We start from the raw sequence: 25355 nt of genomic DNA on the forward strand, positions 1-25355 counted from the left end.
GGATTATTTCAGGTATTGCACATATAACTTTTCAATGCATTCCTGTGAAGTCCTCTGAAGTTTCATTTATGGATCTTTGAATCAAAGATCTTTCTAAGCGGATATCCCCTACGATTGATGAAATCTGGAAAGTATTAATAGAGTAATAAAAAATCATATTCCTGGAAATTTTACCCTTTAATAAACCCTAAATAAACCCTTTCTATCATGGAAATCATGATGCAGATTTATAATTGAGAAAAAAGAATTAAAAAAAAAAGACATTGCAATTTTAACATTAATTAATTGGACCCGAAATCTTTTTAAAAATTTGTAAACACCATCTGCACATACAATGAGTAATAGTGTCTTTTTCTTCTTTTTTTAAACTATGAATGTCTTCAATCCGCATTTCAGTCTTGAACTATCATTTCAATTTTTCTTTGTTTACATCAATATTGACATAATTTTTCTGATTTAGTGATTGAAATTATGAATTAATATTTTATTGAAATATCATTTATCTTATCCAAATTTGGTGTTTAGATCCCTTTAATCATTACAATTAATTTATAAAAGCACAAGTTTATTTTGAATTATCATTAAATAAGATATTATGACATATGAGTATTATTTCTTTGAAGCGTCCTTGACTTGTTAGCTTTTTTTAGGTAAGTCCAAGAAATAATCACATAGTTATATGATTATTTCTTGGACTTACAAGAAAATTACTTCGATTTTAGAAAATGATATTAACAAATATACTTGATAAACAATTCGGATGAATAAACAACTTCATGCGGGAAACTTCCAAGCTATAAAAAAAAAGGATAAAAATAATTCATTTAGAGCGCTCCGCCCACTTTGCAATACAAATTTCAAATATTTTCAGCAGAAATATTATGGCCAATGTATTCTAATTATATATCCTACAAAGGTATATTGTTTTTAAATAAATGATATTTTTCTAATCATAAATAAAAATCTTATTTATTTTGATAAAACTGAAATAGATATTTCAGTAGAATTTTTCAAATCGTTTTTGGTGGTTTTACAAAAATATTTCGTTATGTCTTCGAGTTCTTTTCCTTTAGTTTCTGGCACCACCAAAATAACAAAAAAGCATCCTACAAATGATAAAGCGGCATAAGTCCAGAATGCTCCATAGTTGTGAGCTAGATCTTCTAATTCACTGAAAGTCTTCGTTATGATAAAAGCAAACAAACCGTTTGCAAACGTTGCTAACCCTCCAATTGTACTGCGAGCTCTTAATGGAACCATCTCAGCTGTTAAAAGCCAAGGTATAGAGCCATATCCTAAAGAAAACGCAGTGACGAATAAAATAAGGCTGACCAAAGGAATCCAGTCAAACCTAGCTTCGAAAGTGAAGTTCGCAACCGATACATAATAATAAACACTAAGCGCCGTAAGACTCGCCGACATTAGTGCTCCGGAAAGAAAAAGCAATACCTTTCTTCCTGCTTTATCTACAATAAGATTACTCAATAATGTTGCCACTACTTGAACAGCTCCTAAAATTATAGTAGCATATTTAGGATTCAAAAAGTCTTTACTCGCATTAAAAATTGAAGTTGAATAAAACAAAACAGCATTTGACCCTGAGAATTGCTGAAAGAACATCAAAACTACAGATATTAAAGCTGGTTTATAAACTGTGGGGTGTTTACATTCTCTCCAAGTTAGCAATCCTTTGGGTTGACTTTTCAAATCTTTAGATATTTTAAAGAATTCTTCTTCAGTTTCCGGGTGATTTCCTTGGAGGTTACGCATGACTCTAATAGCTCCATCCATATCTTCTTGGGCAAGAATCCAACGAGGGGATTCAGGCATCAGAAAAAAGCAAACAAGACCAAGAGTTGCCACTCCTGCACCAACAAGAGACAGGTATTCCCAAGTGACATACGAACCAATTATTGCACTTAGAAGGTTACCGATTACCATAAATCCTTGAAATGAGGATCCTAGAAGACCTCGAACTTCAGAAGTAGCAATTTCAACGCAGTACATAGGAACAGCTACAGATACTACACCACATGCGATGCCGCAAATTAGTCTGCCAGCGATGATAGTACCAATATTTTCAGCGAAACAGATTGAAAACCAGCCAGCAATGAATGGAATTATGTTCAAAATCAGAGTTGTCTTTCTACCTAATTTATCCGCTATAGGACCTGGAAAGAAAAGAATGTAAGATTATGTATTATAGTTTTAACGGTGTCTCTATTGATTATTCATTAATTTAATGGATTGAGTCAAGAAGAACGTTTTCCATTTAAAAATCATGGAATCATCTTTTTGAACGGATAACATGGGTTTTCTATTTTCCAAGGTAGAGCAACACTTTAAAAGAGACGAAAGGAAGCATACTATGCCAATAATCAATTTTTTAAAATCTTTATTTTGAAATTTGTGTTTTTAAACTAATGTTGGTGATGTTTTATTTACATGGTAAATTTATGGTACTTTTGTGCTATGTCATCATGAATTATTTTCTAAAAGAATAACTGTAAACCTCAGATAATTTGTTAGCCCTCTTCGATCTTGTTTGAAATTTTTCAATCAAATGTGGATAATGGCGCCCAATAACTATAGCTACTTTTCAAAATGTATTTTATTTTATAAAATTGTCAAAACTTTTTTACGAATAAATGCATCGGTCATAGATAAATTAAAAATAAAGCTATTTTTCAATATGTTTGTGACTTTCAAGCCACTTTTTCTCAATATAATTAGCTGATAGAAGTATCGAACATGAATATGAATATTATTTTTATTTTTCTTATTTCCTTATTAATAATAAGAACTACTTTCAAATGCCTCAAGTTTTATGTAGCAGCATATTTCGTTGTAAGTCCTTTATTTCACTACAACTATTTTAAGTAGATTCATTAAAAAGCATTTTGTACTGAAAAAGTAGATGAAATTTCTCTCTATTTCGAAAAAAGTTCGAAACAATTTATAAAAATTTTCTTAATCATTTTAAATTATAAAAATAATTATCACATATGGAACCATTTGGTCACTAGTCCATTCGTCCGTCCATCACAATATGTATTGAAATGTGAACAGTAAGTATAAATGTATTATTAAAACATATTAACAGTGATTGAAATACAAGTTAATGAATATTACTGAAATTCGTTTTTCCTTTTCATTTAATATATTTTTTTAATTTAAAAAGCAATATATATATATATATATATATATATATATATATATATATATATATATATATATATATATATATATATATATATATATATATATATATATATATATTACATTATTACATTTCTTGGCCAAAACATTTGAATATGCATTGGTAAGGAGTGCATGCAGTTTCCTTTCCATCTGGTATCTTGTACAGGAAACAAAATTGATCGAGAACATAAGGCTGGAATTAACGATACCTTCTCCATGGCTTTGAAAGGAACCATTTACATTTGAGTGGCGTATTATATACAGTAAAGACAATAGAACAAAATCATTGTTGTGATAATTTCAATTGTATTTTAGTAAAAAAATCAAACGCTTCTGTATGCAGAAAATTTTCTGTCACAAAATAAACAGTTTACCTCTAAATAGGAATATCTGAGAAAGAGGAAATTTTAAATTCTGCATTGTCGATAGATGCAAATGTTAGATGCAATGTTAAATTATTCCCCTATCATTTTACTTTTGGTACAGTATTAATGGTTGAAGTAAGTTATCTAGAAACTTTAAATAGTTATTAACCCCAATTAAAAATACTAATGTTTCTAAGAGCATTAATGATTTATGGAGATTATATACATCGAATATAGAGAACAAAAGATATGAAAACCTTTTTTCTTGCAAAGTATCCTAAATGATTCATCAAATTTAAATCATTCATGTTATACCATGGTTCAAGATACAAATAACTGTTATACATCCAACAAACTAATAATCTAAACTTAAAAGAGTAAGACAGCATTCAATGAATCAATGAAAGCCGAAACACTATTGGTTTAATTTTATGATAGTAGGTTCTTCCTCGCCAATCATTGTTTTCTAATTGGTATATATGCCATCTCATTAAAAGCGTTACGTCTGTTTTTGAGGCTTTGTTTTGGTTCCAATATAATTTAAGATTGTTCTGCTCTTATGTGTTTTTAGGGATGCTGTTTACAAATGTGAGGTTTACCACCAAAATTTTTTTGAAATTTATTTTCTACCAAAAAAAAGCATTTTTTTTTTTTTCAAAAATAAATTTGGCATTTTTTTTTTTTTTTTTTGCTTACTGTTAAAAAATATACTAATATCACTAATGTAATATATAATGAATAAATATCACTCTACACTAAAATAATATTCTCAAAATTTTCTAGGGCCTTTCTTTTTTTGATATTATGCGATTTTCAGAAGAAAAGATTAATAAAAGTATGCATTGCTGTATGTCAAACGCTCATTAATAATTTTTTATTTGTTTTAGCTATATTTCCACTTCATTTTGAAGTACTACGAGGTCTATTTTGGGACTTAAAAGCAGGAGACCCAATAAATTTGTATTTATTGCAGTTCTTTTTTTTTCTTGTTAACCTACTCAATTAGCATTAAATGCACTGCAATGTTATTTCGATATGTTAAGCATATTGTGCGGCATTTAGATTACCTAACAACATCGTACAGATATCGTACAATATCTTGTGTTAATAGGAAGTAATCCATTTCGATTTCTTTCCATCAAAGCAAATGAGCCCGTCCGCTCTCTCTTAATTTTCTATCTTAGAATTATAGGTTACATCATGGCAGGGAGTGATTTAAAGGAAATATTCAACAATGTATATGCAATGAATTCGATTGATAAGATCATGACAGAAATCCCTTATTTAAGAGCAGTAAGAGACCATATTCTGAAGTAAACTGTTATAGCAACAATTATTCAGATCATGATTGACTTGCCCTGTCAACTTGATGTTGGGGAGGAGACTCTGGAGAACACTAAGAGATATGTAATTCTTGCAAAAGAAGAATCAACTAAACCCTTATGTAAATATTCTTATCCAAACTCCAAGCATTGAAATACCATGACCTTATAAGTAAATTTTGGATCCAATTATATAAAATGGTTACTCTTATGAATTAATTTAAAGGGAGAAAATGAAAAACTGGACTTAACTATTTTTAAATAATAGCCAAAATGTTCTTTATTTCCATGCTATCGACCAATTTACAAATATTAAGAGTGGACGTTCATAATTTAACGATGTGCATGACTTGAATAATACAATGGGAACAACAAATTCAAAAAACTTACAACAGGAGATAACTTTCCTATTTAATGCATATACAAAGTTTAGTATGGTACGTGGAATGATATGGCTATTGATCATTCATTAATGAAAAACGTTGAAGCTTATGACCGCCTCAATCGTGGACTTGATGTCAGCAATAATAGACTTGCTAAGTGGAAGCAGGAGATGACAACATTTCGTGATAGAATTGAAAAAAATCAGTGGTACTGATTTTACTAGAAATGATCAACATCAGAGATTTAGGAGTTCAGCGAGATAATCATAATTGCAAATAACTGATTCTGTATTTCAAATAGTATAACCATTTCCTAGAAAATCCCAGTTTGATTTCAATAAGTAAGTTGAAGATTCAAAGGTTAATTGCCACTTGGTCACAGAAGAAGTCACTCGTGGTATCAAAAGGATGGAAAAAAGTAATTTTCATGCTTTCAGATTTAAAAGAAACGATATATTACAGAACTGGCTCTAAATAATAGTGCAATTAAGATATGTGGCGAAAGCATATCTATCAACCCTACAACACTTTTCCAGCATCTGGAGGCAATTCAGATGAAGAACTGTGGTATTTACTAACGTATTAACTGCGTCCCTTTCTTTTACCTCTGTTTGATGAAGATAGAATACGTAAAAATACAAAATCCTCTCTGTACAAAGCTTTCGAACCATGTATTATTTCTGAATGCAGTGTTATGTTATTAAGGAAGGACAAATGCTACATAGAGTCACCTGAAACTTGAACTCAGCATTTTCATAAGTTTTTAATAATTGACACACTTTATTCTAAGTGAAAATCATCTATTCTAATCGTTTTTCATGTATACTCTGAAAATCAAATAATAGTAGCACTAAGTACGCAGAGCAAGCCAGAAGATTATTAAAACAAATGAAGTAATGCTTCCACAAACTATGGTTGTTGTTTCCCAAGAAAAATTCCTAAAATTCGACAGAAGAGATATTGATTCGTCTCAGTCCTGATAAGCAAGCTTGTCTTAGAAAGCATATCGTGCGAAAAACCCGACAACGATCTTGATTGTTTAATTGTGAACACAGCTCTTGACTTGGCCCCTAATTCATCTGTAATTTTCACAGGTGGAGTTGTCAAGCTTTACTGCTATTGCAATAATAATGTGTATTTCCTAAAGCTAGGGAAAGAAAAATTGCGCAAAACATATTGTCATCGAACTTCGTGGCATGCATCACTGGTATATCCATGAACAGTTATGATATCATATCAGCTCTTTTTAATTATAGGAAAATAAAGTCTATTAAGAATTTTAAAATAATCCTGATACTCTCAAAACAATTTAAAAATTCAAATGTGATTGTGAATGCAGTGACTCGCTTTCACATAGCATTTCGTGACTACCCAATATCCCCCATGGGTATAAAATCCCTGAATAATATTGGCTACAAATTCTACATCATATATAAGAATGCAACATGGCTTCTCCTCTTCTAACTGAAGCAGCTGTCTATCAATATTATCTAAGCACTTATCAACAAATCCAACGCTGGCTCAGCAATGAAAAGAGATTAGAAGACTGGGGGGTTAGGATAGAACAAACAATGGGCTGAAACCTGTCACAACTTTGAGATTCCTTGTGTTTGATTTTATTCTACTCAAGATATCGTGCTAGTGAATTTTTTTTTCTGGAATTATGATTGTAGGAAAACCAGACCGTTTTGTCCAATGCTGTGCTTTTATTGTTAGATCACCTGCAACAAAATGAAGATTTTCAGTTCTTGATAATGATTATAAAGATGATGACAAATTAGAAAGACCTGATAATTTATTTGAGACGTCATTATCTTCGGATATCGATCGACAAAGAAACCGATGAACTGTTAGATGATATTGGGCATCCAAGACTGAACAAAATAATATTATGTATATGCCTTATTAAAAATTATAAGTTGCATCATTATTATGATTAATAAATATGATTTATAGAGTTTTTAATAGTTTTTTTATGCCTCCTTTTTTGCTTGATTACAAATGATATGCATGCAGAATTGCTTAATTTAAATACTTATCAGCTTCAATAAATTTTTATCATTAAAGTAACTCTATATGACCATTAATATTGGCTTTTTTCAATAGTCAGGAAATTTCTTTTGATACAACAGATAAAAAATTTGAACAAGGTACTTTATGATTGAAAATTGTATTAGTTATGACAGAAATTTAGTAATTAGATAAAATTTATGAATGCAGACAGGACGCGTTTTTCTTGTTGTTCAAGTCGCGCTAAAAGAAAGTCCAAAATTTCTTACCACTTTCATTGTTCCTAAATGCTTCTAGTGGCGAAATAATTGCAAAAATCTAAATTATAGGAAATTTTGTGAAGATTATTTTAATATATTTTACAAAGGTGATATTTTTTAGCTATATACCAAAAACAAACAAAAAAAAAAAAGAATGAAAGAAATTACGCTTGAAAATTTTGACGGAAAATCTTAGATTCCTCATCAGCTTTCCAAAAAAACATGAAATTATAAAAAAACATCAAAACACCACCAGATTTATCTTTAAAAACTTTGTAATATTTGGGTTACTTAAAACAGGGCTCTTTTCCTTTCTGTTTTCTTAATAAAACAATCGCTAAGAAAAACTAGACTAGAAGAATGTTGTTCAGCTTATTTACGCTTCAACTGTCTACAATAGAGGAAAACAGTTAACACTTCACGGTACTACAGCACATTTCTGAGACCTAGGCAAATAATCAATAAAAAACAAGCTCATATTTAACTCTCAAATAGATTATACTATCCAATGACAACTAACTGTAAGTCCCATGTGGTTAGGAAGATCCTCGACTTTTAAACAAGGCTTTGTTGTATAAATCTCAGACATCCTCCATACAACATCAATATATCCCCATATGATTCCCATGTTTCCGATTACTTAAATAAATCAGTGAAAAGTTAGCGGTTTATCTGCGGCAAGGAATTGGTCAAGCAAACTGGATCTGTCAGCAGTCTAGAACTTTCTATACTGAGCTAGGCCACTTCCTTCCTGCATCTGGGAAATGGAAGGATAGGATAAATGCATCAAAATCGATTACAATCATGTATAGATATTACGTTAAACACGATTATAAAATTATTTATTAAATGTAACCGTGATCTCTTTTTCTTTCGAAAATACCTTATATTTTCAAAGAAAGTCCTTACCTGCTATTAATCCTCCTGTCATCGCTCCTATTGCTAAAGCACTGCCTATCCAAGTGATATCATCATTGGTAGGCTTAATGCTGCTGCTTTTTCTGTTCTTCATATCATAAGTAGCAGGAGCAGAGTAGCCAACAGCGATTCCCATTGCCACAGCCATCAGAAGGGCAGAGAAGGAAGCAAAATACATCTTTCTAAATTTCCTACGAGGTTCTAGAATCTGATCTTCTAAACTAAGTGAAGTGCTGCTCTCTTCAATTGGACTTCTCAAATGGATACTGTCTCCCCGCATTCCTGCTCCGTACAGCAGATTAGCATCGGATGATGTCCTGTATTCCATCCTGAGATGAATAATTTCTTGAAGTAAATGTAATAAAATAAATAAACTAGAATGCTGTAATGAGAGAAAGTATTTGTCTTCCTGTTTAATAACAAAAACTGCATATGAAAGTGTTTTGATGACTTTAGGAAAGGACACATCGCTTACTGGTGTAGTATCTTTAAAGGGAAATTATGATGCGTGACTTTTTAAATATAATAAATACTTCTCAAATTTTAAAAGAAACTTTTCAGTCTTGAGAATTGTTCTCTTTTCTGATCGAAAATTTCCAATTAATCAATGTGATAAAAAATATGTAAAAAAAATTCTACATGTTTTCCAATAAATTCGATTTTATTTTCTTTGAACAATAAAATCCAAGTGGCGCTAGATAGCGAGCTACCTGGTGTTAAAAACGCATCAAAATTTGTTTACATTTTCTTTTTTCAAATTATATCCTGAACGGTTAATTTTAGTTCATGACAGAATTTTTCATATTAAAAATTTAAACTAAATTTACAACAATTTGAACCGAAAACCAGCTTTATAGCTTAAATATATGTAGGAGCTTTCCATATATATACAAGCTATATATATATATAAATATATGAAAGCTTTAAAAAATTGCAAGTTTCTCAAAATGTTGCAAAAAGAGAGCTTCTGCATCATTAGTTGTTAAATATCTCATCAAATAAGTTCTCTCGTGAGTTATTTATTTTCTAATTGACATTCCTCTCATAAGAATTTTAAATTATATCATCTCAAAACAGTAAAAATACGTAAAACTGGTCTTAAAAAATATATACTAAATTTTTATAATTAAAAATTAAAACTTATAGAGAGGTCTTTAGACTAAACCAAAGTACCTGCTATTTACAGTTTAAACATTTTTTACTGGCCTTTTTAAAGCTATGTTCCTTCAGTTTAATATGTAAATATACAGCATCGTTTTGTGTAAATTCATTTACTGGCGATGGTGTGACATTTTTCGTAAGCCTCTCCAAAATAAAAGGTACATAGGGCAAAACATATAACCATGCTTTATCCACCGATTTCCGGCAACTATAAGTGTTTTTCTCTTGTAGTTGAAATATATCGTTTATAGCGGAATTGGGGAAAAGCACCTCTTTATATTTTGTGGGAAATCAGATGTGTATCCCGCCTCACTCCAGAGAATTAATTTTTTAACCACTTTTCTACCCGAAGGTATGAAATCGTGCTTTATCTACAGCTGGATGTAAGCTTTCTTGATTCGGCATTTCTTTCATTTCTAACAAAGTAAACAGTTTGTGATCTCAATGCAAGTAATTGAGATCACAAACAGAGTCCTAAGGGACGGGGGGTCAGTTGTTAAATTCAACCATCGAATTAAACAAAAATATAAAAATACACGTCAAAAGTATAATTAAAGTCGACTAAAAATAAATAGCACTTGCTCTTTTAGATGAAATTATTTAAACACACGATTTTCCATCGATAACATTTAATTCTGCAGTATTTCAGATTTTAGTCGAAATTAAACATCCTCAATGCTCGATTTCATTTCATCTGAAGAATTCTGCTTATCATTTTTTTATAATATGAGAAGGTTAAGATATATCATGAGCTCAAATGAGGTGTTGAATTCAAAATTGACATCATGTTGGATCATTGCAAAATTGATTTGGATTGAAGTTTGTCCCCTTGAAAAATCCCATCTTTTCCTTCTAAAATTTCGCCAAATGGAAACAAATTTTGTGAAGGCCTCTTGATCGTTTTAAAATTTTTACCGACCATTGAAGAAGGCTAGAAATGTTTCACCTCTGAAACAAATCACTTCTATCTCATTAGCAATCCGTCATTTACAAGGCAGCCAGTCTTCATGATTTGGTTTCAAGCCCGGTTGTAAAACAGTCAAATACTCCGTCTTAAGATTCTTCTATATCTAGTAGTATCTTCTAAATAGTCTTTTTCGATATTTGCCCCCCAACTATATTTTTCAATTCAAGAGAAAGAACAATTTCCGCTTGAAATCCAGTTTCTGTTCGCAGGAACTGATCACTCATGGTCATCTCGAACGAGATTTTAGAATGAAATCTCCGCTGCCATCCAAAATTTGACTAATTTAATGCAGTTGCAATTAATGAAACGGACTTGTTTTTATAATTTCTTTATTAGCCGGATTTCTTCCGATGTGCCCTATTTTTATTATTTTCTCATGTAAAAATTCTGTAGACCTGCCCATTTTTAATTAACGCCAAATAACCGGCCAAGTATCTATCTTATCTATTTAAATATCATATTCTGTGCATATGACATTATTAAATGCATTGTTTAAAAACTGACAACATAATTTCATTAATTTGCATAAAATTAGTTTATGCTTACAGTTTTGACATGTAAGTTTTCTCTTTATTCTGGTTAAAAATATAATTTAATACGTTTGTAAAATCGCGGTTTTGTACACATATAAACGTGATATAGAAAAAAAGGAAATGTTGAAAATTTTATTTTAAAATTATTGTTGTGCTTGAACTTGTGTATAATATCCTTATTCGTTTCTGAACCGATTATTTTTTAGAATGCAGTTTGTGGAATATATTTAAACTCATGACAGCACTTTTATATTTTTAGAACCTACGGAATTATAACTGCTCATTGTTTTTGGTTCATGTTTTAAGTTTTTTTTTTTGTTCTGAAAACCAGCTAGGTAGCTTAAAATAATATGAAATCTTTTCATCGCAAAGTTTTGAAATATAGGCAAGTTTTTGGAATATCTTCATGTAAGAGTGTTAAAAGTAAGAAATTTTGAAATAATTCTCACCTGATAGAGTGAAATAATTGCAAAATCATGAAAGAAACGCGTTGCTCTATTGCTCCATGTCCCTTCATCTTGTATCTTAATAATTCTTTTATTTTCTAGCAGCTTTGTATACTGGATTTGGAACTTGGCATCCTTTTTTTTTTTAGTTTTGTGCTCCACCGTATAAATGCCAGTTAACAAATAGTTTTTAACAGTGGATTTTTATTCAACTAATTATTTTTATTCATAGACAGATTAGTAGCATTTCCACTCTCTTTGATAAAAAATAAGATTTTAGTTTCTTCTTTAAAAAATTAGTTTTAATTTTTTTTTGTCCATTTCCTGTGAGCAATTAAATAAACTTATTTCATCTACAAATTAATTTGACACACATTTACAATTTCTTTGTCAATATGCCATATCAAATTTTATTTTTCAAGATTGTTGCGGAATTATAATGCTCAAATACTTGAAAATAGACAGAAAACTCTTTCGCTGATTGCGAAATTTGATCTGTGATTTTGGTGATTACCCTATATGTGAAATTCCAGTTCAATGCTCTCGTGAGTTAACACGCTCACTTGTGGGCTTTTGAGTAGATATCCTGCAGGTAGATTTCCCCAAAAATTTGAAAAAAAATCTACAATTTCCGGTGTAAATATAACGTATCAAATTTCATCCTTATAGTTTGTAATATTTCCGAATTATTTTATTCGGAGAACGGCAGACCAACACACAGATATAATTTTTAAAAGGATGCCTTTCTCGAAGTCGAGAAAGTTGAAGTCATGGAGTTTTTTCAACAATTCGTGGTCAAGGTTTTGATAATTACCATATTTTCTCTTTCTATATTTAATACAGGAGAAAATAAAAATATCCCAATTATAAGCATTTCTCAATGGAACTATTTTTGTCCAAAATTCCTTTTTGAAGGAACATTCTTCAAAACCGCCGAAAGGAAAACTATAATTTATGGTTCAATTAAATGTTTTGGCTATGTTCCAAGTTCCAAATAAATGCTTGTTTCAAAGAACAAATCAATTTTCAAGTAAAGTGATAATTTGTTGAATTGATGATTCCGTTTCAAAAAATTCAAATGATAGATAAAAGCCCATTGAGGCATTTTAAATTGTTTTGCTGACCTCAAGAAGAATAAACGAAGGTCGATCTGCAGTGTCAAAATACATGTACTCCCCAAACAATCAAAATGCTATTGATTTCAATACTTCCTATCTTTGAAATATTAGATAAGAGTGAATTCTAAAGTTTTATCAATTCAATACTACGTAATTAATAATTATGCTTTAACAATGCTTTTTACGTATTAGGCTGCTTCACAATCCATACCACGTGGTTCAATTTAATGAACCAGTTTATCATCCGTAGAATATAAGCAAAAGATGGTATGCAATTTCAATTTTTTTTTCTTTTTCGCAAATAATTTTAGAGGTGTGCGAAGATCCATGAAGAATTATAAATATATATATGTATTCAAAATTTTGTCTTCTTTGTTATTGACTCTCTCAAATTATATGTGAGCATTTCTTCAGATAATTTCATGAAAAAGGGGCTCAATTTCTTTTTTATTTTCTAGTATACAAAAAAAGTATTGTAATCTATACAAAAATATTGATCTCAGGTTGTTTATAAACCTTTATATTTTAGATCTCTTTTGGTGACATTTTGTCTGTGAACATGATGGAATTATGCATTAAAATATCTCAACAATAAAACAAACTATACATAAGAAATTCAGTCATTAAAACTGTGAATTTTCATCAGCGTATGCCTAATAGCTTAAGAATCTTCTGTGCTTTCTGTTTTAATTAGTATTTTTATTAGAATCGCATCACCGTTTGAGTAAATATGAGGGATTATTAGTAAGTAACGCATTTAATTTTGAACACAATAAGAAAAGATGCAATGAATGGCAGTAAAGAAAGGCTAGATTTCTTTTTAAATCCCGGTCTCCTAGAACGCCGTCTGCTCGTACGTAGACTTTGTCAAAGTCCTCCTCATGGATGGGTCCAAGGAGATGAAAATCTGAGCTGCCATGTACGGATTCTATAAAGGGTGTTCGAAAATATCCCAGCCAATTCCTTGTAGTTTTGCATGAATTTGGGGAAACAAATGTTTCAAAATGAATGAAAATTATGCTTTCATTTCCGCCATATTGTCATTCATTGCATGTTTATTATTGCTTTCAAAACTCTATGTATAACGTATTGATGCCCCCTCGTTATTATATAATGTAAATAAACTATTTCATCAAATAGTTTAGATGTAAATATTAGAAATGAAGGGGTAGCCCTTAGTTTTCCTTTTATTGATTTTTTAAAATCATTCAACTGCACTAAGAATCAATGAATGCTTAAAAAATGCTAGATAAAAAATGTAATCACATATGGAATATTTTTTTTAAATATTCTTAATGTAGATTTGATTTTCCAGTATGTAGCACGTATTTAAAAATACCCATTTTGCGAAAAAAATTAAAGAAATGCACTCTAAAAGCATTGAGCGAATTCTGCTTCAGAATTCCTTTTCAAACCTTTTAAAAATCTCATCTTAAAATTAAAAAAAAAAATAGTCTAAACTTACTTCAGAGTGTCTGCTTCCTCGCTCTTCAGAAAAAAAATGCTATTTTCAAGAATCGAAATATCTGAAAAATTCAAACCAATCAAGATCAAGAATTCTTCAACGCACAAAAAATGTCTTTTATGAAGATCTTCATTTCCTTAGAATTCTGTAGTTTTCATCTTATTTTCAGTTCTTCGAGAATGTCTTAGAAAAGGGTAATTTGTTCTCAAAATCTCTGAAAACTATTGGTAACGAAAGAAATAATGATGCATTGTATTTCATTGTGACGAAGCATCAATGAAATCGGCTCTTGTAGATAAAAAAAAATCCTCGACATAGACTTCAAAAACGAAAAAAAAAAAAAAAAAAAAAAATTAGGTTGAATTCCTTTAGTCAACAACTGCTGATATTAAAAAATTGCTGATTTAAGCTGTTACTACTCTATTGTTACAGATTAGCTTGTTGTTGTAAAGAAAGTAATTTTGATAACAACTTTTAGATGGATATCAGATAGTTAACTCTGACAACTGATAAGCAAATAGCTCTCTCGATTTCAGATACTCGTTACATCTGAGTTTGCAAGACAATTGTTTTGACTGTGAAATAAACCTCATGAAGTATCAGACATCCTTGAGATACGAAAATCTGTGGTTATAAGTATTTCTAATTACATTAGATAATCTTCTGTCAATACTTATCAATACCTATATCTTTCTTGATATCTCAAGTGCCGTCTGTTAGCTTAAAGCATACTTACACTCAGAATTCTATTTACTAAAAGAAAAAAATTGCTCCAATTCCATCATGTTGTGATTTCCTTCAAATATCTTCAATAAAGGCAACTGCGCGATAATCTATAATTTGCTTTTAAACCTCTTTGTTATATAACTGTATTTTAATTTACTCAGGATTTCAGAAAGCCCCCTCTTTCAATCATTTTCTTATCTTCGGGTGAATTTTTTAATTTTCATTGAATAACTCTTTAACATCATTAGTAAATCAATTGGGGGGGGCTTAATAATTAATTAAGAAATTAAATAACGAATCAATTAGTGAATCAGATTCTTAAGAGAAAGTTTAAATGTGACTTATCTTTAATGGGACGCTTCGCATTGAGTAACTTAACAAAACAGCAACAGTCAAGGTAGCGTAAACCAATATGAATTAATGTAAAAAGAACACGAGACATTTTGAAAAAAAATAATAATAAATGAATTATTTTGATATTTTACAACCAATCTATCAAAATATAATAATAAGTTCACTATAATTATGGCTGTGTACATCGTATATTTATCATAAAATGCATCTAATAAGAAAAGGGCACGGGTTGGAAAATTAAGTTCGGGAAGAGATTTTATATAATGGTGATATACCTTTAGGTTGTTCATTCATTAAAATATTAAAGGATAATAGCTGGCCAATTTCGAGAAAATACTCTCAAACTTTCAATACAGCTTATATACTAATGAGTCGCCATTGCTGAGCGTTCGAATAGTGCAGTGGATAAGCCGCTTTCACGATACCGGAGTTCGATTCTGTATTCGTACTCACTTTTTTTTTTGTCATTATTATTATTTTTCTTTTAAAATTATTTTAACTATTTACAAATAGTTTTAATTAATATGCTTTCATTTTTTATGCAAAAAATAAATGTTTATTCTCCAAATTCTTGAATCATAATTTAATTTTTAGAAGAAAAATCATTATAAATTTATGTGTGTTTCTTTTTTAAAATATTCAAAATTTCATAAATTAAATTAACATTATAAAGATGGTTTTAATTAATGTATTACTCATTTTTATATACAAAAATGAGTGTTTTGTCTCTTGATATGTAAGCTATAATTTTTTTAAATAACTTATGATCATTTATACGGCATTGAATTATAATTATAGTATAATTTTTAAACATTAAAATAATTATAAATATAATTTTAACGATAAAAATTAATTTAAATAACTATTTTCATATTAAAAATTTTAAAGTTTTGAATTTTAATAATGAGAAATAATTTATTATAAAGCAACGATGCTGTATTTATACCGGAAATAAATTTTTAAAAAAAGACGCTGTAATATTTTTATCTAGACGATTAAATAAGAGAATAGCACAACAAAACAATTCTTTTATTTACAGTCTTATATATGTACAAAAAACAACTTGTTCTCATCTAGGTTAATATTATTTACAAATATACAATAATAGTTCAGTCAAGAAATAGTTCCACCATCAAATCGGAAAATAAGTCACAGAAAAAAAAAACAACAGATTGTTAGTTCTAAACGGCTATTATCGGGTGGATCCTAACACAGAAACTCGAATCACACGGAGCTTCTAAAAAAAGCAGGACAACTTCTCCGGACACCGACATCTCTCCGAAGTTTAATTCGAAGCCTCTCACTGCTCGCTTCTTTACTCAAAATAAACCAAAAATACCGCATTTTATTTCCGTCAGATATCGACCTCCGATTTTCCCATTAGTGAACTTGAGTTCCCTATCCCCCAATAATTGCTCAGCAATGTTTCCTCAGTGGTCTCCACTCCATGGGAGTGTCTGTTAAGGATCCATCTTTATCATCAACTATAATCAATTCACAACTAGCACCGGCTGAAGCCCACTTTGGTTCGACACTTAATGACAACGGTTTCTTGATGATTTTAGGAGTCCCTTCATAAGGGAAAAAAAGTTTAGCACCTGGATGTCTTGACGTTCTTCTCCCTTGAAGACGTGATGGATCTATTTGAAACGACGAGACGCACATCTGTGTCCCCTAACCTGGATAAAACAAATGATCAGACACTATGACTCTACTAGTGAAAAGGACCCTCACTGGTCCTTATCACTAGTAGAGTCATTTCACTTTTTCTGGTGGTCCGTGGGCACTTAACTATGTGTGGGAAAACGGGTGACGTTACATCTGAGCGGAATGCCAATTACCATGTGAGGAAAAAGGGGAAACGTTACGTAGTTATCATATCTTTAATTATTCTTCTTTCAAAAATTAAATTATAATTCAGGTATTAAGAGAAAATACATTTACTTTTGCATACAGAAATGAATAAAATATTAATTGAAATTATCTTTAATTATTAATTTAATTTGTGTAATTTTGAATACTTTAAAAAGAAATGCACGTAAATTTAAAATTATTTTTCTTCTAAATATTAAATTATGACTCAAGAATTAGAACAATAAAAATTTCTTTTTTCTATAAGAAAAATGAAACCATATTAATTAAAACTATTTGTAAATAATTTAATTAATTTGAAAAATAATTTTTAAAAAAACAAATAAAAAATTAAACACGAGAACAGGTCTTTTGAATGTTAAGCCAGCGTCTTTACTATGTCGTCCTGACGCTCAGCAACGGCGTCAGAACGACTTATATATAGTTAGTATAGCTTATATACAAATGTTATAATTAGTATAGCTTATATACTAATTATAACATAATTAGTATATACACTATACTGAAAGTTTGAGGACCATTTTATCGTAATTGGCTGGTTATTGCGCTTTAATATTTTAATGAATGAACATCCTAAAGGCATACTTCCATTATACTAAATCTCATCTCGAACTCAATTTTCCAACCCGTCCCAAACCTTGTAAGACTAAACAATTAAAATAAGTGATACAAATCTACTTACTATATTTCGCTTGTTTTCTTTTCAGGAATAGAGGGCTTTTTCCTGTATTATTCGAAAATAAATATTGATTTATGAAATTAAACAGACAAAATGTGAATTAAAAATGTACCATTCGTTTAAATGAAATTTAATAGCCCATTCATTCTCTGAGAAACATGAAAAAGCTTTTGCATACATTTTGAAATAGTAATCTTTTTGGAAAGAAAAGATATAAATTGATTTTTGAGTTTTTCAAAGTTTTTGAGTTATTCAATTCAAAATTCACCAAAAACACATTACAAAAATTATTCTTTTTAAGCAGTGTGAAACTGATGTTTTCAATTTAAATTTTTATCATTTAATAATTAAAATTTTCCCACTATTGTAATGATGTAAATTACTCTATGAAATTCTTCTTTTTCAATTCTATCACATTTTCAGAAATTCTAATTCTTAGCAGATATTCTCGAAGAATTTTTATGATTCAAAAGCATAATTAACCATTCTTTTTATTGAAATTTTTAAAAGAAAAATTTATATATTATATCATTCTAGAATTTCATCTTAACATTTCTTAGCATGCTCATGATTTCAGTTACCAAATGAAACTAATTTTTGAATTCCATTGATGGCTCTCATTTTTCAACAAAATATACAGCTATGAGCTCTTGCACAGTTTACATAAGTCACAAATGAAGGCCTTCTAAAAAATTTTAAAAAAACTCTCATTAAAAATATACAAGAGAAAGCATCTGAGCATATTAAGATATAGCATAATATTCATTAAGGTATGGTAAAAAAAAATCATTTTTTTTATACCGCCGTACTATGGATCAGCTACGAATTCGAAAAAAAATATAAGGGGAAAAAACGAATACAATTTATTGACATCTTCCGCTCCCGCATGAAACTTAAAAGTCGCAAAAAGTGGCAAAATTTACTGTTTTTCCTCGATTTTTAAAATATAAAAATTTTACCCTGCCTTTTTTCATAACAATAATTATTAAGTGCTTAAATTTTAATGAATGATAAAATTTATTTTATCAAAATCTGTGTGTAATTTTCGGTTTCATACTCCCTGCAAAGTAACTACAGATACAGAGTAATATTATCTTGTAGAGGAATTAAAATAGTAAAATGTATATGTGCTTGGGCGTAAGTTTTTCTGGTGGTGTATGTATTATCTTGTTGTAATCTTGGGAAGGCTTTACAACCTCTCTGTAATGCCAAGTATTCGGATTCTTTAATTCAGTTAATGCAGATTAGGGTTTCGATTTTTTTTTTCTTTGATGCTACAATTTCTTGTTGTATGATAGCGTTACATATGGCAGTTTCCAGCTGAATGATGATATACGGAACAGTAAAGTAGATTATTTTTTCCAGTAGGCTTCTATTTTAATTTTCAGGTATAGGAGATGATGGACATTGTAAATGCTATTGTAATTTTAGGTTTTCTTTATCTCATTTAAGAAAAACTGTGTAAGGAATTTATTTCTAACTTTTCATTTGCAAAATTCTTGCCTCTTGGAAATTTGCGCGGGAGTTTAATGTATCTGAAGAGAAATTTCTTTTATTTTTCAGAAAATTTTCGGTCTATTTATTGCAAAATGTATACTGGATGAGGGGGCTGGGATTTAGGCTGATAGTGGCTTGGATTTTCTTTCTTATCTTGGAGTCGTCTTTGATAGGAACTTCTGTAACTAAAATGCTACAATTATTTTCTGTATTTATCTGGAATTCTTTTCCCATTTTTTTTCTTCTGAGAAATAGGTATAAAATTTCCAGATGGGATTTTAATGATGAGAATTACTTGTAGGTTTGCATGGAAGATTTGGCAGCTTTATTACATTACAAAGTTCAAACATTTGAATTTCGTGGAATGCAATACTGGTTAGCTTCTCTTTGCTTATTTGTCCATTGATTTGTTAATCTATCTCAATGCTTTATTTTTCATTGTTCAATTTTTCTTGTCATTGAATGGTAATGTAGAGTAGTAGATAATTGTATTTCGGTCCTTCGTTCCCCAATGTTTGTATTTCCTTAATTTTTTTTTTCTCTGAGTTAAACTGCATTTTAGTTTTGGAACGAATGGGCATTTTTTGCCTCTAATCTGCATGGGTTTGAAGGTACTGCCATTTTTTTTTTTGTGTGTGTGTGTGTGATTTTCTAGTCTGTGTTGAGAGTTATTACTGGTAGATGGTGGAGAAGAGTTTTTGGGTTATTATTGAATTTAGAGGTGGGAAAGTGGTTTCAAACATGTTACAAAGTGATTATGAGTCAGAATTTTACATACCTACCTATCTAGTTAGGTCAATTATCGGAGTCTTTGAAGGGATATAGTGTTCTATCATCTGTAATAATAGTTTGTTTGTTTGTGTGTGTGTGTGTGTGTGTGTGTGTGTGTGTGTGTGTGTTTGAAGTAATGGGTGAATAAGAGTCATGCAGCCTTTGAATAATGTAAGAGCTTGCTCCCCTCTTGCGGGGCATTTCTTCGTGTCGAAAAGTATTTTGTGAGTAGCTTGATCTACATCCATTAACTACAATGGTTAGAACATATAATATCCCCAAGGTAGCCCCGCCTTTTCTATTTATTACGTTATTTGCTTGACATTTGATAGGCTTTTTGTTTGAAAGGCGCAAAATATTTAGGTTCATTCACTTGACACTATGGTCTTTTCTCACATCACACTGCCCGTTTCTGACGAGAGGTGGAATCCGGGGGAGTCCTAAAAAATGTTCAATTATTTGAGGGAACTAAAGCAAAGTATAAGCGTCCTTTTCAAAACAAACAAAAGGGTTGCACATATTTTTCTTTTCGCCATTCCTTGCACAATCGGAAGGGATCATACCTAAAACTATAAATGCAATTTCAGAATGTTGATGATAATAATAATATATAAAAATCCTAAATAGCAATGTGATAAATAACAAAATTTAAATAGAAAAATAACAAAACGTCGACACTAACTACAAAATTTATATAATATTTTATTTGTTACGGAATACTAATGCATTTCTATAACATTACAGATAAAAAAATTTCAAAAAGTAAGCTCACGGGCATTATCAGTGCATGAAATCATGAACAATCTGGAAACTTCCCAATCTATTTCTGGAGACCACGGTTTCGAAGATTCTTCTGAAACGATCTGTACAACTATATTATATATATATAAAATCATTTCATAATTATAGAATGAAAGTGACATAACGAAATAATGAAACTGTCATCTATAATCATTTATTTGACGCATTGTTCTGTAATATTAATTACAGAATCATTGGGGTTTTTTTCTCGTTTTCATTCTTCCATAGATAACCGGTCGATTTATTTTTCGTTTATTACTGACTAGCTCCCTTTGGAGAACAGCCGGTTCGCCAATCTTAATGCTCGTTAAAATTTTAAGAATTAAATATTTTATGTAACTTCTATTTTAATAGCTTCTTCATCAAAATATTTTAAAGCTTCAAATTTTGGTAGTCATATAATTCACTCATAATATTATAAAGACCTTCAGCCGTAACGTAATATGTATCTCTCTAATTTTCAGTTAGTTACCGTAGAATTTATGCTTTAAGTTAAAGTGGGAATGATTAAAGTGCAATTGATATAAGAACATTTTTTTCTCTAAAGCGAAGCATTTTTTTTGTTTTGTTTTGTTTTGTTTTATATGAGTACTAAAAATATAATCGTTGAGTATTTAAACCTAATGGGCACTAAAGAATGTTTTTCTTAATTTATATAATATCTCAAGAAGTTTTCAACAAAATTTTCTCAGATTCATTATGAATAGATCGATTAATTAGCAATGTTTAGTTTTAAATGCATCAAACACTAATAAAATAAACAGAATCATTTGAAATAATCTGTCAAAAACATGTTAAGCCTTCAAAACCAAGTCCGTGTCAGTTGAAAATAATTGTCAACAATCAGAACACAATGTGCATGAGTGAATTTTCAACGCCAATTATGGTAATGCAAATGCGTGAATTTTTTACACTAGTTGGGGTAACGCTATGCAGATTAGAAATTTTTTATTTCCTTTTTTCTGTTTTATTTTAATTCAAAAGTACTTCAAAATGAATCTGAAAGATCGTTTAATTAACAATGTTTAATTTTAAATGTATCAAATATTAAGAAAATAAGCAGAATCGTTTGAAATAATCGGCCAAAAATTTGTTAAGCCTAACCTCTTCAGTGTGGGGGAAAAAACTGAAGTTTTGCTCATTTGGCGGTGGGGAAATGAAAAGATTTTTTTGCTGGAAACTTAGTTTTTAATTAATAATTAAAATTCTAATTAAAACTTCAGAAAAAGGGACTCCAGGTGCACATTCCCGACCTCCAAGGTATGTATGTTCCAAATTTGGTACCTGTAGGTCGAACGGTCTGGTCTGTTGAGCGCCAACACACACACATTGAGCTTTATTATAAGTATAGAATATGATAGAAAATTTTCGCTTAATTTATTTGTGAAATATCTTGAAATCATTCAAAATTTTTCAATAAATTTGCATGACTCATCTGGGTTTCAATATGAATATCTAATTGTCTTATTGTTTTATGATCCCCAAACATTTTTATTGTACATATTTTTTTTTCTGTACAGACGTTTCATCTCTATTATCTTGTTACATTTTTTAGCGAGCAGTTTCTTAGGAAACCAACAATATTAAGATATCGATATTATTCAAAATAATTATTTCTATTAAAATATTGTTTATTCATTATTTTATAGTGGTGAAGGGATTGGTAAAAATTATAATTCTGAGCAAATCAAGTCTGAGTTAGAAATCAAATTTCTACTTAATTGAATAATTGAAAATCAGACAAATTAATTGTAATTCTAAAGAATTCAATAAAATCAGGTTGTATCTAACACATTTTACAGGAATTTCAGTGGTACACATTTCAATATATGCGACTATGATACTGAATCTTAGTTAATGGAATAAGCTGAAAGCAGCTTTATGAAGAAATTAAAATTTCATCAATAGAATAGAATTATCATTTGCATAGAGTTGTCTGTACAAACAATCTATTTTAAAATATTTATGAAACATTTTATACATTTTCATAAATTCTTTTGTCCACATGAAATGATTTGAAGAAGCCGTTCATGTAGGAAAACGAATTAAAATAAATGGATTGAATCACGGAAGTCACAAACTACAAACACGATGCGTATGAGCTTTGCCGCGTAATACATAGTATCGATACATATTCCGAAATTCTCCGTTATTTCATATAATTTCGAATAAATAAATAAATTTATTTCGTTTGTAGGAAAATACAAAATAACCGATAATTATTGGTTCGTTATATGTCTCATCGTTTTACATCTCAAGAATACATATTATTGCCTATAAAATCTGAGTTATATACTTTTACTTTTGATGAAAATGGTTTCTGATTCTTCTCTTTAGATTTAGTTTATAAAAAATCCAAATAATTAATTGATTCGCTTCTTAATAATACTGTTTGCTTTTTTTTTTTTTTTTCTTTTTTTTGCCGTCTAATAGAAGTTTTCAAAGAACGAAAATAAGTAATAGTATATTTATATCTAATCTGGACACGAGGTTTTTGTTTGTTCATTTCTTTTTTCTTCTTGCATTCCTAATAAAAAGACGGTGTAACAGATGATAAAATTTTTTTTTTTAAACTCTGTTGTCTATCACATCACCCTTGCTGAGGATCCCCAGTCCAATACAATTAGAGCGAAAAATGGTAATATATATATATATATATATATATTGTTACGAAATTTCCGGGGTTCGTTTGGATAGTGGATGTTATATGGTGTGGAGCAGCGATTCTCAACCTGTGGGGCGCAACCCCCTAGGGGGCGCGAGCACACTAGAAGGGGCGCGCGAGAATATCCAAGAGAAAATATTATTTAAAACAGTTGACTGAAAGGAAAACACACATACACATAGAAAACAAAATACATTTCGACATATTTAATAACTTATTAAAGTAAAACAACTTACTAAATCAAAACTTACTTAATCAAAACATACTAAATTAAAACAAATTTAATAATTATTAGTGACTTCCTGGGGCCTGTCTTGCAAAGCAAAGTTTTTCGAAGGAAGGCTTAATATTAGAAATAGCTACTCTCAGTTCTGCCGAGATCTATATTTTGCCTTCAAAGAAATCACAGTAGAAAATCCAGTTTCACATAGGTATAATGTTGAAAATGGTAATAGAATGCGAAATGCCTTTGTTTTTAGTGCAATTAAAATCATCCTCTACTCCTTCCTTAAGTCCAAATAGTAATTTATTACTAAATTGTCTTCTAGTTTCGCCACTTGTCGTGAAGTCTATGAATTTTTCTTCCTCATCAATTGAGAGTCCTTCAGAAGTCTTATGAAATGGATCCCTAACTCACTCGTAACTCGCTATCAGTTTGTCGTCAGCAAGAAAATACTTTTTAAAATTCTTTGCCAGCATGGCTAAATGATTTTCAGTGGTTACAAAAACAATTTTTACATGTTCTTCTTCAGCCTTTTAAGTTTTAGTACAATCATCCACATTTGCAAACATTGTTAGATTTCTTTGCTTTAAATTTCTGCTCCGCAATTTCAATTTTCCAAAAAAAAGCATTAACTTTATCACTCGTATCCAACATATGTGTATTTGCTCCTTGGAGTTGAAGATTCAAGTTATTTAATTTCTCTAATATGTCGACCAAGTAGCTCAATTTCATCATAAATAAACCATCGCGAAAATCCTCGGCCTCTGATCTGTTTTCTTCTTCTAGGAAAATGGCGATTTCTTCTCTTAATTCACAAAAACGTTGTAAAAATTTCCCACGTGATAACCATCTTGCCTCGCAATAAAATAGTAAAGCTGAATGTACTGAACCCATGTCTTTACAAATTGTGGAAAAGATTCTCAATTTCAGGGGGTCTTATATAATTTACTACGGTTACAAACGTAGTTAACACAATATTCAGACCAGGACTCGTTTCTTTCGAAGCCAAAGCTTCTCTGTAGATCATGCAATGTGTCCAGACGTAGTGAGGTGATTTTTGTTTTACAAGTGCTTGTATACCTTGGAATCTTCCGGACATTGAAGGAGCACCATCGGTGCATATTCCGACGCAATTTTTCCAATCTATGTTTGCCTAGTTCATAAAATCATTTAAAATAGCAAATAATGCGAGGGAGGGTTTTGAGTTCTATTGGTTTGCAGAAAAGTCGTTCTTCTGCTACTGACATATTATCACAAATGTTTCTATTGTTTCTATTGTATACCAGCTATGTTTCTATTGTATACCAGATAATATGTATACCAGCATTTCCTGTTACTATATACATGTGAAAGGTAGCTAGTGAATAGCAAAATGAAACATTCCTTATTTGCAGGATTACGTGAGAGTTTTCTGTTAGTCAACGAGAACGACAAAACATTAATTTTTTTTTCTCTCTTTAAGAACGCTTTATCCACCTCTCTTTCAAATTTATAGCTTAGGTACGGCACAATTTATTCGAAAAAAAAAAAAACTATCACTTTATAGCCCATAATGATTCTTGATGTAACCTGCATACAGATGTTTTCAACAACACCGCTGGTCCCTTGTTCTAGATAT

At 30.1% G+C, this 25355-nt stretch overlaps 1 protein-coding gene across 1 annotated transcript; it reads right to left on the bottom strand.

The window, feature by feature from the left end:
• Nucleotides 1-950: 950 nt before the first annotated feature.
• Nucleotides 951-14457, bottom strand: LOC129958509 (solute carrier family 2, facilitated glucose transporter member 8-like). The gene is made up of 3 exons (XM_056071035.1): nt 14150-14457; nt 8451-8788; nt 951-2171 (listed from the first exon to the last, which is right to left on the bottom strand). Exons 2-3 carry the CDS (start codon nt 8785-8787, stop codon nt 970-972), a joined length of 1539 nt encoding a protein of 512 aa, XP_055927010.1. The 5' UTR covers nt 8788; nt 14150-14457; the 3' UTR covers nt 951-969.
• Nucleotides 14458-25355: the final 10898 nt, after the last annotated feature.

This window comes from Argiope bruennichi, chromosome X1 (assembly GCF_947563725.1).
Source record: "Argiope bruennichi chromosome X1, qqArgBrue1.1, whole genome shotgun sequence".
NCBI lineage: Eukaryota > Metazoa > Arthropoda > Arachnida > Araneae > Araneidae > Argiope > Argiope bruennichi.